The sequence below is a fragment of the Haliaeetus albicilla genome, chromosome 15 (genome assembly GCF_947461875.1).
Source record: "Haliaeetus albicilla chromosome 15, bHalAlb1.1, whole genome shotgun sequence".
Taxonomy (NCBI): domain Eukaryota; kingdom Metazoa; phylum Chordata; class Aves; order Accipitriformes; family Accipitridae; genus Haliaeetus; species Haliaeetus albicilla.
In genome coordinates this window covers 30,803,858-30,816,648 of record NC_091497.1, presented here as the reverse complement: position 1 = coordinate 30,816,648, position 12,791 = coordinate 30,803,858, and the positions used below count along the sequence as shown (strand labels likewise).

Sequence of the window (12,791 nt, the reverse complement as noted above, 5' to 3'; positions counted from 1 at the left end):
CACTCAAAACAGTAATTAAAAAAAAAAAAAGGTCACACAACTTGACCTGCTAATTTTCTGCAGACCAACAGTGATCCAGTTTGAGAAGGGCTCATCTTTATTCTCCAGTAGTTAGGTTTTCTAAGGCTACAAACTATTACATCTACCTTATTTATAAGCAAGTACTTTTCCCTAGTTTAACATCCTGAAAGGCAGGATGGATAACCAGAACAGGAGTATGGTATTAGGAACTACTGAGGTGAAGGAAAATTCAAAATTTTGGAGAATACTAAGTTGAAGTGGGAGAATAAGAAAGATGCAGCAATTGGGAAAATCTCCCTCAGGTCTGGAACAACCAGCATACAAGACTATACGTAGGTCTGGTAGCACACTGATGGTGGCACTACATTAACTGAAGAGATAAAATATCCATATCTAAAAAGGAGGAAGTGATGCATGTTTTTAAGATCATATTAATGAATATTAAAAAGTTCAGAACATGCAAAGAATAAAGATATGGAAATTAACAACCACGAAACATACATAGAGAAAAGATTTCATCTATCTGGACTTCCATGGATTATTTACACTGAAATATACGAAAAGTTAACAAAACCAGAAAAAGACAGAATTTACTAAAAGAGCTGTTTCCGTAAAAGAATCTTCCTGAATGAAGATAGCAAAGTGGGTTTTTTGAGGATATAGTAGATGTAGGTCAGTAACCCAGTAATAGCAAATCATACAGGAAGAACTTGTTCAACGTGAGAGTATTTTAAAATGCAACCATAGGAAGTACAAAGTTACGTCCTTAAAAACCAAAAGCAGGTTTTAAAATAGAATTGTGAATTCACAAGCTGGGAAATAGAAGACCTGAGTTGACTTCTTGATCACGGTATAGCAACAAATGGTCAAATAGCAAACGTGACACTAGTATGCATCCTTTAGTGAAAGAACTGACATCAGAGTCACTGAGAAGGACATCCTGTGTAATTGCACATACAGTATCATCCACATGTAAAAGAAGATTAACTCACAACAAGCACAGAAAGTAGGACTATGAAGGATAATCACTGGAATGCAGAGGCTTTCACATAAAAGCAGACTAAAACCTCACTTTACAGAGTTTCCAAAAACCAAGGCTGACAGAGGACAGATAGTCAACTGTAAAAACATCACAAGGGCGAGCATCAGCAAAAGAAAAAAAACTATTTAAGCTGAAGAATAATGACATCCGTGAACAAACAGGTATAAATTTGCTGTGAATAGCTTCAGCCTGGAATTCGTAAGATTCTTAGCTATTACAGTAGTGTGGTTCAAAAAAAATTTAAAAAGACCAGTAGGGGGTTTTTTTGGTTTTTTTTTTTTTTTTCAATCTCCCCTCATTAATTGTGAGACTATATTTAATTTTTTTTTCATATTCTTATCAAAATTGTGTTTGTGACAGCAAAGGACTCCTATCCAACAGACAATGAAATCAAGTTCTCTCACAACCCCAGTGTAGGACACAGGCAACTACATTAACAACTGAAAACCAGTAAGGCCGGTGTACTCCTTCCTCACAGAAATTCAGTCACATGTCTCACAAGAAATCCTATTTCAATTGCAATTGTACCAGGGGAAAACACAAATATCCTCAAGTGTTCACAGAGCAAGACAGACTTGAACAATGAAAATCCTTGTCATGCCTCTAGCTCAAATGAGCAATTCAAAGTTTTGCATTGTCCCCTTTGTGGCCAGCAAATCAAGAAGTCATTATCTATGGATCCTTCACAGTACGCTGGAGGAAATTCTACACTAATCAGTCTCATGAACTATTTTAAACAACTGCTCTCTAATATTTCTAATAACCCACAAACCTGTAAGATGCCACAATCTGCAGAGAAATCAAGTCCAGTGCTGGAGACTCATGTTTACTCTGCTCTTAAGTAACAAAGCAGCTCTTCCTGATTTCATGCGCTGGAAGACTTAAATGGACTGAATATTTTGAAGTCATTTTGGAAAAAATGGAAACTTAGGTTTTAAATGTGCATACCACAACCATACACTGACTGTTAAGAGCTACTACTGCAACAATTCCTGTTAAGTATTACAAAGAGGACATGAATAAGACCGCAAGCTGCAAAGACATAAGATGAAACGTGGTGCAACTCTGACCATCCTACTGCCTGGCTCTGTGAGAAAGGATGAAAAGTTCCACACTATAATCTAAGTAGCCACCCCTCAGGGAAACATCAAGAGAAGGCAGCCACAGACCAAAACACTGGAGTCTGGCTGTATGAATATGTAGAATTCTGCAAGACACCCCAGAAGGGTTGAATTCATGTTCCTAGAACCACACAGTCCAGAATGCTCAATGGCAATTAACGGAGCAGTTCACAGAGCTAATATTTTAGGCAACCATTACAGTCAGTGAGGAATCACTGGTCACTGTCATTATTAGAAAGATGTTTTTGCAACGCAAAGGTCTGAAAACCTAGGGGAAGGTTGTTGGTTTGTTTGTTTTGTTTTTTAAATTGAAGAAGAAAAACAAATAAAGGGCAGACTTAAAAAGTCCTCTAGAATTGGTTTATGTTCAGGTTAAGAATGCAAAATGACTTGACTGCAGTTAAAGAACTCCTTTTGAGCTGGAGACTTCTCATTTACCAATAAAATAAAAGTCTTTTAAACCGTGTGTCTTAAAAGTGAAAGAATTTCACCCATAATTACAAGCTGCTTAATATATGGCAGTTAACACTCCATATCAGGACCTGGAACAACTGATTACCTGCCTGGCAGTCCCATAATGCTTACCTTTGCCTTCAAGCAGTTTCTGCAGGACCTATAACACAGACACTGTTTCCTTAAAACAACAAAATCTACTTACGGATAAAAATAATGCAATTTTCATGTGACAAGATACTTCCTTGCCCAGTGTCTCCTCTTAAGCGTTGCACACACTCGCAAGTAAGGAATTTATTAGTAACCAGGAAAGACCTAGAAAAACTCATTTGTATTCAACTACTTTGAGAAGTATGATTGGATAAATATATTTGTTCCTTCAGGGTAAACTGCAACTTTCATTTCAGTAAGTGCTTATAGAAGCTGCAAGAAAATTTGAGGGAGAGTATTTATGTTCTCCAAGCTAAACTGACAAAATTTGAAAGAATAAATAAATAAATACTGTTGAAAAAACCCACTAATCTTTCATAAGTGCTAGACATACTTTCTTTTTCAGCAAAGCACTGCCTCGACGTTCATGTAAACACAATGATAAGCCAGTCAAGAAACCAAGATCTAAAGATATTACAGTAAACCCTAATACAGACTTCACAGAACAGTTTTCAGTGAACACTACATATTCATATTTTATTACATATAAACTTGAAAAATCTATGCTTAGAATAAAAGTTATACTCCAATAAACAAGGCAAATTTTAGCAAATAAATACATCATGATTTCATCATATCACCTTGTCATGGTTTAACCCCAGCCAGCAACTAAGCACCACGCAGCTGCTCACTCACTTCTCCCCTACCCAGTGGGATGGGGGAAAGAATCAGAAAAAGAAAAAAAAAAAAAGTAAAACTTGTGGGTTAAGTAAGAACAGTTTAATAAGACAGAAAAGAAATATAATACCAATAATAATATAACAATAATAATAATTAAAAAAAGAATTGGAATTTACAAAACAAGTGATGCACAATGCAATTGCTCACCAGTCGCTGACCTATGCCCAGCCAGTTCCCGAGCAGCGATCTGCTCCCTACCCCCCACCCACTCCCTGCCCTGGCCAACTCCCCCCAGTTTATATACTGGGCATGATGTCACATGGTATGGAATATCCCTTTGGCCAGTTTGGGTCAGCTGTCCTGGCTGTGTCCCCTCCCAATTTCTTGTGCCCCTCCAGTCTTCTTGCTGGCTGGGCATTGGAAGCTGAAAAATCCTTGACTTAGTCTAAACACTACTCAGCAACAACTGAAAACATCAGTGTCTTATCAACATTCTTCTCATACTGAATCCAAAACATAACACGATACCAGCTACTAGAAAGAAGATTAACTCTATCCCAGCCGAAACCAGGACACACCTTAAAACAAAAGGCAAAGACAAAAGGCAAAAGCATGCGTCCCTTCCTTAAATTATTCTGTCTCCCAGTTCCATTACACTAAATATGCCAAAGCATAAAGCAAAGGCAGTTTATTTGCCTCCCTGAAATGTTAAGACAACCAAAATTAAAACATATAAAGAAAAAAAAAAAAAAACCACAACATCCTACCAGTTCACTTGGTTCATTATTAGACTGTTGCAATAAAGATTGAAAAGCTCTGAAATGTTTTTCTTAAATACAGATAATTACCTTTTTCACAGATATTCTCGGTTTCATTCGATTGCTCTGAGCCCTGGCATACATATCCATGATTTTACCAATCTCAGTATTCGATGAAAGAAGTCAGCTCAAAAATACCTAGGAAAAACATTTATACTTGATTATTTTATGTTTCCCCATTTAGTTTGTATACATTCTGAAAATGCAAATAGGCAAAACAAGAAGCAATAAAACCAATTATAAAGCATTTTAAAACCAAGAAAGATTAAACAGTACACCATCCATACTGACTGTTGCCTTTTTAAAAAAAGTACTGCCTTAATGATTTTTAAAATGACGTACGAAATGTGAAGCACAAACCAACCAATGTTAGTTCCAACATTTTTCTTTAACTAGATTTCAAGGCTGCATTGGCAGGGGGGAGGAACTTTACATTAAATACTGTTTCACTATTGCTGATACTCTGGTGAAGTTTATCAGCAGATTCCTGTACCATACAACGCACTGGAACTACCCTTCAATAATCTCGAGAGAAAAAACATACTACCTACCCACTCAATCAACTGGCTTATTTATTTCTGTCAACTGTAAGTACTACAGACAAACACATGTGACTCCTGTTTAGGCTAACAGATATCAACAATCCTGTTCTCTGGCACTGCTCTGGGCAGTCCTGTCTCTGCTGGTGTAACAGGGGGGGATCAAAGATACATTTATCAAAGTAGGTCAGAAGAGTTTCTGGTTGAGTCAGCTACCCTTATTGATCGTTAAGTCTAATTCTAACAACAAGAACAAAAAAAAATTATAGCAATGAAATCAGAACAAGTTTTTCAAGTTTCTCTGTTTAACCAGCAGCAATGAAAAGAAACAGAATAATCTAGTTTGTTTCATTCATCTCTACATGCCCTAAAACAGGCAATAAATATAGGGTATTAATAAAGACAAAAAGCATGTGCTGGGCTTTTAAGTTCTATACAAGTTTTAATACTTCATCTTTTCCCACAGTCACACGATTTAGCCAGGAAAAGGAACTCCTAGCCTATCCAAAATGAACCAGGGAAGGAGCAAATGCATGTAAAAATGACTGCAAAATAAAAAAGAAACACCAAGACATCAGAGTATAGGCCTCCTGTGCACAACTGACCAGCTTGGTTTTCTCGATCTCATCTCAACCACATATTTAACCTTTATATGGGACAGAAATATTTATATGGGTTTGTTCTTGAGTATATGTAGTTTAAATAAGAGTAGTGGCATCAAGTAATTGTATTCTTCTTCTTCCATCCCCAGCACTGATAAAAGTAAAACCTCCCCAAGTATGCAATAGCAAGAGATTCTTAGGTACATCTATTCATATTCTACCTTGCTTTCTGCTTTCATTCATAAAGATGAACTTTGCTAGAATCTTAGAAAAAAAGTTACACTTAGGTAAATAAACCACAATATTTTAATCTCTGGAGCACAGCATCTCTCTTAACTGGATGTCTGAAGTTTGGAAAATTAAGACAATGACATGAAGCAGCTAGGCACATGTTAGACAGATTACATATTATATATAAATATTATCAAAATAAAAAACTCAAATCATAGTTAACTTCTGTGGATGGAAGATTAAAAAACACAATGCTTCTGCTGAGACTCATGTGTTTAAAAAAAAAAAAAGCCATGAAACAGTATCAAGCAAGAAAAAGAAACCCACCTCACTCATCCCTACTGCTCCATCTTAAATGGCTAATCCACTCTGTTAATACAATCAAATCAGGGAAATACACATCCTTGTCCTAAGAAGAGCCATCTATGGGAAAAGCTGGTTTCTCACATAGGGTCAAGTCAATTACTTGGGCTCCACATTTTTGGACTGATGGCTCCTTGCAGCAATTTTAACAAAGCCTAGCAGAGCAAAATCATGGAGATGACTTTATAACCACGTTGGGTCCCGCGGTATTTACTCAGGTACAGCAGTCTGCAGTTACACTGCCTTTAGGCAGTAGGTTAAGTATTTTCCTGTGGCATCAGCCAGTAAACTCTGGAGACCCAAGCATCAACACAGAGCCACCTGCAGTGTCACCTACCTCATGAAACCAACAGACTTGTAAATCACAGTACAAAGACTCTGAAAGATGCTGGACAGAAACTGTACTGGTTTATCAACATAACACCATAACTATTTTGTCTTGTCTGCATCCTGTCCTTCAGTACTTGAATTATACATGTTCTCTCCACCACCTATAGCATCGTAGCTCTCCGTCACCCATTTCAGAGAAACCTTGAGGGTCTCACTTGTCCAACAATGCAACAAAACCTAAAAGTGTTCTTTTTAATATATTAAACTATTATCCAGTTTCAAAAGAACAATGGTCCAATCATCTGAGAAGTACCCGAACTTTAAAGCTAACTAGAAAGGAAGTGAAAGCACTGACAAACAAAACAGCCTGGAAATAGCTTGTTTCTTGTGTAAATAAAACCTACCGTTTAAAATTATTTTTACTTCTGCATATTGTATTTGACTATTAAATTTAATTTCCTCCTACTGTAAACTCAAAAAAGGGGGGGAATAAATGGCAGAAGTATCAGATGTAAGAGGAATGGGACTTCCCTGTTACTGAGTATCAGTAGATGCCAAAAAAAAAAAATTGATCCCTCAAATAACTGATAAATACCCACACTAAGTTTAACCGTCTCCCCCTTGCTAGCAAGCTGGATCACCTTAAATGCACATAGCATGGCCAACAAACAGGAGGAGTTGGAAGCCACCATGCTGCCAGAAGGCTATGACCCAGTTGCCATTACTGAAGCTTGGTGGGACAAATCCCATGACTGGAGTGCAGCTATTGATGGGTACAGGCTGTTCAGAAGGGACAGCTGAGTTCTCTACATCAAGAACTGGACAGAGTGTGAAGAGCCGTCTCTGAAGAATAGCCACGAGCAGGTTGAAAGCTTATGGGTAAGAATCAGAGACCGAGGCAACAAAGGGAACCTTGTGGCTGGTGTCTACTGCAGGCTGCCTGACCAAGGGGAGCCCACTTATGAAGCCTTCTTACTCCAGCTACAGGAGACACCGTGCTCGCAGGCTCTCGTCCTGCTGGGGGACTTCAACCACTCCAACATCTGCCAGAAAAGTGGCAAAAAAAAAAAAGCAAAGTCGGCAATCCAGAAACTCCTGGAATGCATCAAGGATAACTTCTTAAGCCAGGTATTAGACAGTCCTACCAGAGGGGATGCGATGCTGGACCTGTTGGTCACGAATGCAAGTGAGCTAATCAGTGACATGAAGACTGGAGGCAGCCTGGGCTGCAGGGATCATGCACTGGTGGAGTTCACAGTTCTGAGGGATATGGGCCAGGCAAAGAGTAAAGTCAGGACCCTGAATTTTAGGAAAGCAAAATTCCAGCTCTTCAAGGAGTTAGTCAATACGACCCCCTGGGAAACTGCCCTCAGGGACAAGGGAGCAGAACAGAGCTGACAGATCCTTAAGGATGCTTTCCATAGAGTGCAAGAGATCTCGATCCCCAGGTGTAAGAAATCAGCAAAGGAGGGCAAGAAACCGGCATGCCTGAGTCAAGACCTGCTGATCAAACTAAAGGGCAAGAAGGAACTGCACAGGCAGCTGAAGCAGGGACAGGTATCCTGCGAAGAGTATAGGGATGCTGTCTGGTTGTGTAGGCATGGGGCCAGGAATGCCAAAGCATGGATGGAGGTGAACTTGGCAAGGGATGCAAAGAATAATAAGAAGGGCTTCTATAGGTATGTCAGCCAGAACAGGAAGGTCAAAGAAAGCGTACCCCCACACCCCCCTCCGAAGAGCAAGACTGGCAAACTGGTAACAACAGACAAGGAGAAGGCTGAGGCATTCCACAACTTTTTTGCCTCAGTCTTCACTGCCAACCTCTCCTCCCACACCTCTCAAGTGGATGGACCACAAGGCAGGGACTGGGGGAGCAAAGTCCCTCCCACTGTAAGAGAAGATCAGGTTTGTGAGCACCTGAGGAACTTGAACATACACAAGCCTATGGGACCTGACGAGATGCACCCCAGAGTCCTGAGGGAATTGGCTGATGTAGCTGCCAAGCCACTCTCCATGATAGTTGAAAAGTCATGGCAGTCAGGTGAAGTCCCTGGGGACTGGAAAAAGGGAAACATTACACCCATTTTTAAAAAGGGTAGAAGGGAGGACCCTGGGAACTACCAATCCGTCAGCCTCACCTCTGTGCCTGGGAAGATCATGGAATACATCCTCCTAGAAGCTCTGCTAAGGCACGTGGAGGACTGGGAGGTGATTCGAGACAGCCAGCATGGCTTCACCAAGGGCAAGTCCTGCCTGACCAACCTAGTGGCCTTCTAGGATGGAGTGACTACATCAGTGGACAAGGAAAGAGCTACAGATGTTGTCTGTCTGGGCTTCTGTAAGGCCTTTGACATGGTCCCCCACAACATCCTTCTCTCTAATTTGGAGAGAGATGGATTTGATGGGTGGACTGTTTGGTCGCTGAGGAACTGGTTGGATGGTCGCATCCAGAAGGCAGTGGTCAATGGGTCAACGTCCAGATGGAGATCAGTGACAAGTGGTGTCCCTCAGAGATCTGTATTGGGATCAGTACTGTGTAATACCTTCATCAAGGACATAGACAGTGGGATCGAGTGTACCCTCAGCAAGCTTGCAGATGACGCCAAGGTGAGTGGTGTGGTTGACATGCCTGAGGGACGGGATGCCATCCAGAGGGACCTGGACAAGCTCAAGAAGTAGGCCCATGTGAACCTCATGAGGTTCAGCAAGGCCAAGTGCAAGGTCCTGCACCGGGGTCAGGGCAACCCCCAGTATCAATACAGGCTGGGGTATGAAGGGATTGAGAGCAGCCCTGCCGAGAAGGACTTGAGGGTACCAGGGGATGAAAAGCCAGGCACGAGCCAGCAACGTGCGCTTGCAGCCCAGAAAGCCGACCGCGTCCTGGGCTGCATCCCAAGCAGCGTGGGCAGCAGGTCAAGGGAGGGGATTCTGCACCTCTGCTCCCATCGGGTGAGAGCCCACCTGCGGTCCTGCATCCAGCTCTGGAGTCCTCAGCACAGGACAGACATGGACCTGTTGGAGCGGGTCCGGAGGAGGCACACAAAAACCATCAGAGGGCTGGAGCACCTCTGCTGTGAGGAAAGGCTGAGAGAGTTGGGGTTGTTCAGCCTGGAGAAGAGAAGGCTCTGGGGAGACCTTATTGCAGTCTTTCAGTACTTAAAGGGGGTCTACAGGAAAGCTGGAGAGGGACTCTTGACAGGGAGTGTAGTGACAGGACAAAGGGCAATGGTTTCAAACTAAAAGAGGGTAGATTTAGATTGGACATAAGGAAGAAATGTTTTACGATGAGGGTGGTGAGACACTGGAACAGGTTGCCCAGAGAGGTGGTAGATGCCCCATCCCTGTAAACATTCAAGGTCAGGCTGGACGGGGCTCTGAGCAACCTGATTGGGTTGAAGATGTCCCTGCTCATCGCAGGGGGGTTGGACTAGATGATCTTTAAAAGTTCCTTCCAACCCAAACTGTTCTATGATTCTATAAATCCATTCTTCCAGTGATTTGCTGAGGAACAGCCTTCTAATCAGACTATGTAATAAGCATTTAGTTAGCTTTTCCAATCTTGTTTGAATATATGCAAGGAGCAAAATTAAATAATCAGCTTAAGGGAATCCAACAGGAATTTTGCCAAGGATTTCACCTCTTCGTACAAATTTGTCCTATGCCTAAATTTATTAAAAGTCAGTGTGTATTGACAATCATTAGCTGACAGAAAGGAAGAAAATTTATCTTTTGTCTATAAAGTGTAAATGTGCTGAGTAAATCTCCTAAATAGCTATAGGGGCATGTGTGTACATGTGCATAGCTATGTTAAAGGCACACAAGGACATGAGGAATTTGAACAATGTAGTCAATAAATTTGAACTATATTTAATATGTTCTTATTAAGTTTCCAATAAAAGATTCTAGACAATGACAACAGTATATCTATGATTATGTTTCAAAAGTATTTTTGCTGTAGTACTGTTAAAAAAAACACATGACATCCTTCTTTTTAAGAAAAAGTAATTTTTTTTTCTCTTCAACACAATGACCTGAAGCATGCCAAAGAACTTTGCTGATGATTTGCAAAAGCCAGGTTTAATCAAATACTGAGCTTTGAAAGATTCATTCCAAACATGAAGTTGAAAAATACCTTAAAAACAATAATATGCACTCTTTTATAACCTTAGCAAAACAATTGCTATTGAAAACCAAATTTAAAAAGCCTACACTGACAGCCAGGCAGAACAGTCTGATGGATGCTTCTCTATTTCTCATTTCTAATGATTTATCACTTTCACTAATTGGGTTGGCAGTCTTGAAAAAGTCCATTTATAAAATGACAAGTTGTCTTGACCACAGCCGCATCCACACTAAGAGAAGGGGGTGGGGGTGGAATACATCATTGTTGGTCAGCATTAATGACAGCTATGAAAGGTTGGATCTTCTTTTTCTTGTTTGGTTCTAATTGTCTTACATTGTATTTTTGTTACATAGAAGCATGACATGAATACCAAGCTTCACCAATTTCAAAAGAATCCTTCGTTTTCTCTGCCTAGATCATCACTGAAAATCATCACCCCCACCTTCCCCCCAGTCCTGGGCCCGGATTCTCGAATATGTCCTGGGAAAAAAAAATATTACTTGATGTACCAGCAATATCCATTAGTCTAGATTTTGTGGTTTGTGCAGTGTTTCAAGTTTCTGTACTTCATTCTGTTGTGTATTTCGTACATAACACAACTAAACCAATTAAGGGGTATTATATTTTAAGCAGTAGCATTTTCTCAAGCGATCTTTTTTCCCCCTTAGAGAAAACTTCACCAGAGAATACCTTGTTTAGGGAGTACTTTTTGGGTTTGTTTGGTTTGTTCGGTTTTTGGTTTTTTTTTTTTAAGATTTTATCTTACCAAATGATTAACAGAAAGAGGCAATAATCTAATCTATTATTTTTCCACACTGAGTAAGACTTTTCACCACTATACTTCTTCAGCTGCCAACAGATTCTAAAGAACCCTTGAAGAATATGAAATTACCAGACATCAACCAAGATGGCATAATTCAATTACCATGCCTCAAAAAAATCACCTTGCCTGCAGACCAAGAAATACTCCTGGACAAATGGGACCAACATTGATTAAAAACACTTACTTTCTCCTAGAATTAATTACATATTGGCTGTATCTATCACTAAAGGCTAACTGTACAGCTCTGAAATAATCTTGCAAATACAAAGCAACATAAGACTCTTACCAAGTGTTAACATGGATAAATAAAGTGTATTGCATTACCATTGATTTTAGTACCACTGATCTTCTCCAGATACAATATAAGTTCTTTTTTTTTTCCCTCCCTGTTTCACTCTGGTATTGCATCAGGGCTTCAATAAGAAAGCTGTAATACAGGACCTAGAGTTCATAGCCTTTTTTTTTTTTTTCTCCCCCTCCACATTGGATATTGGGGGAAAACAGAGAAAGGTAGTTCAGTCATAATAAAGCAAGCCCCTCACAAGAACCACGAAAGCAAACGAGCAAATACTCGTTGTTCCTCCTCCCTTCAGGGAGGAAAGGAATTGGGAGGAGACACTTTTTAAAAAGCGCAATATCGACAACGGCGTGAACTTATTTCACCCGTGCGCACCAACCACAAGCCAACCAACGCGGGAGGCGACGCGAACTCACCTCAGCCCCCCCCCCCCCCCCCGCCACAGCAGTCAGCCTCCAGCCGAGACTACAGACAACCCCAGCCCCGGCCGGGGTTTCAGGGGATCTCCCACCGAAGCGATGCCCCGGCAGGCCTGCAGCCATCCCCGCCTGACAGGCCGGCAGGCTGCCGCCCCCCCGCCCCGGCCCTGTGTGGGGATGGAAGCGGAGGGCCCCCTCGCCTCCCACCCACCCCCAGCAGGGCAGCGGAGGACGGCTGGGAGCGGGGAAGGAGATAACAGCGAACACCCCGTACCTGACCGCCTCCTCAGCACCCGGCACCCGCAGCCATTTCACCGCCAAAAAAGCAACGGAGCGACCGAGCGCCCGTCACGACCGCGGCGCAGCTCCCCCTCCTCCTCCTCATCCCCCTTCGCCCCGCCCCCGCCCCGCCCCTCCCTTCCTGCCCCGCCCCTCCCTTCCTGCCCCGCCCCCTTGGCGCGCGCCTCCACCTCTCGCGACGCTTCCCCCACCAACACCATTCCCCCCCCGCCTCCGCTTCGCCCCGCCTTCGCGCCGGCGGAGGCGGGGAAGGGCGTCACGTGGCGGCCGGCGCCGCGTTTCTCATTGGCGGGAATGAGAGACCGCCCCGGAAAACGGAGCCGCGAGGAGGGGAGGGAGAGGAGGGGAGAGGAGAGGAGAGGAGAGGAGGGGAGGGGAGGGGAGGGGAGGGGAGGGGGCGCTCGCGCCCGCGCCCGCCTGTGGTAGTTGGCGCGCGCCGCCCCCGGCCGTTATGGCCGTTAGTCGGACTCGGGGCGG

General features: G+C 42.4%; 1 protein-coding gene across 3 annotated transcripts in view; it reads right to left on the bottom strand.

The window, feature by feature from the left end:
• The window catches only part of AKAP11 (A-kinase anchoring protein 11), a 46,889-nt gene extending 34,467 nt beyond the window's left edge, over positions 1-12,422 (bottom strand). For all 3 annotated transcript variants that reach the window (XM_069802644.1, XM_069802645.1, XM_069802646.1), the window contains exons 1-2: positions 12,289-12,422; positions 4,317-4,424 (exon numbers count right to left, since the gene is read on the bottom strand). In XM_069802644.1, coding sequence (XP_069658745.1) covers positions 4,317-4,376 — 60 coding nt within the window. In that variant the 5' untranslated portion in view covers positions 4,377-4,424; positions 12,289-12,422. The remainder of the gene's footprint in view (positions 1-4,316; positions 4,425-12,288) is intronic.
• Positions 12,423-12,791: the final 369 nt, after the last annotated feature.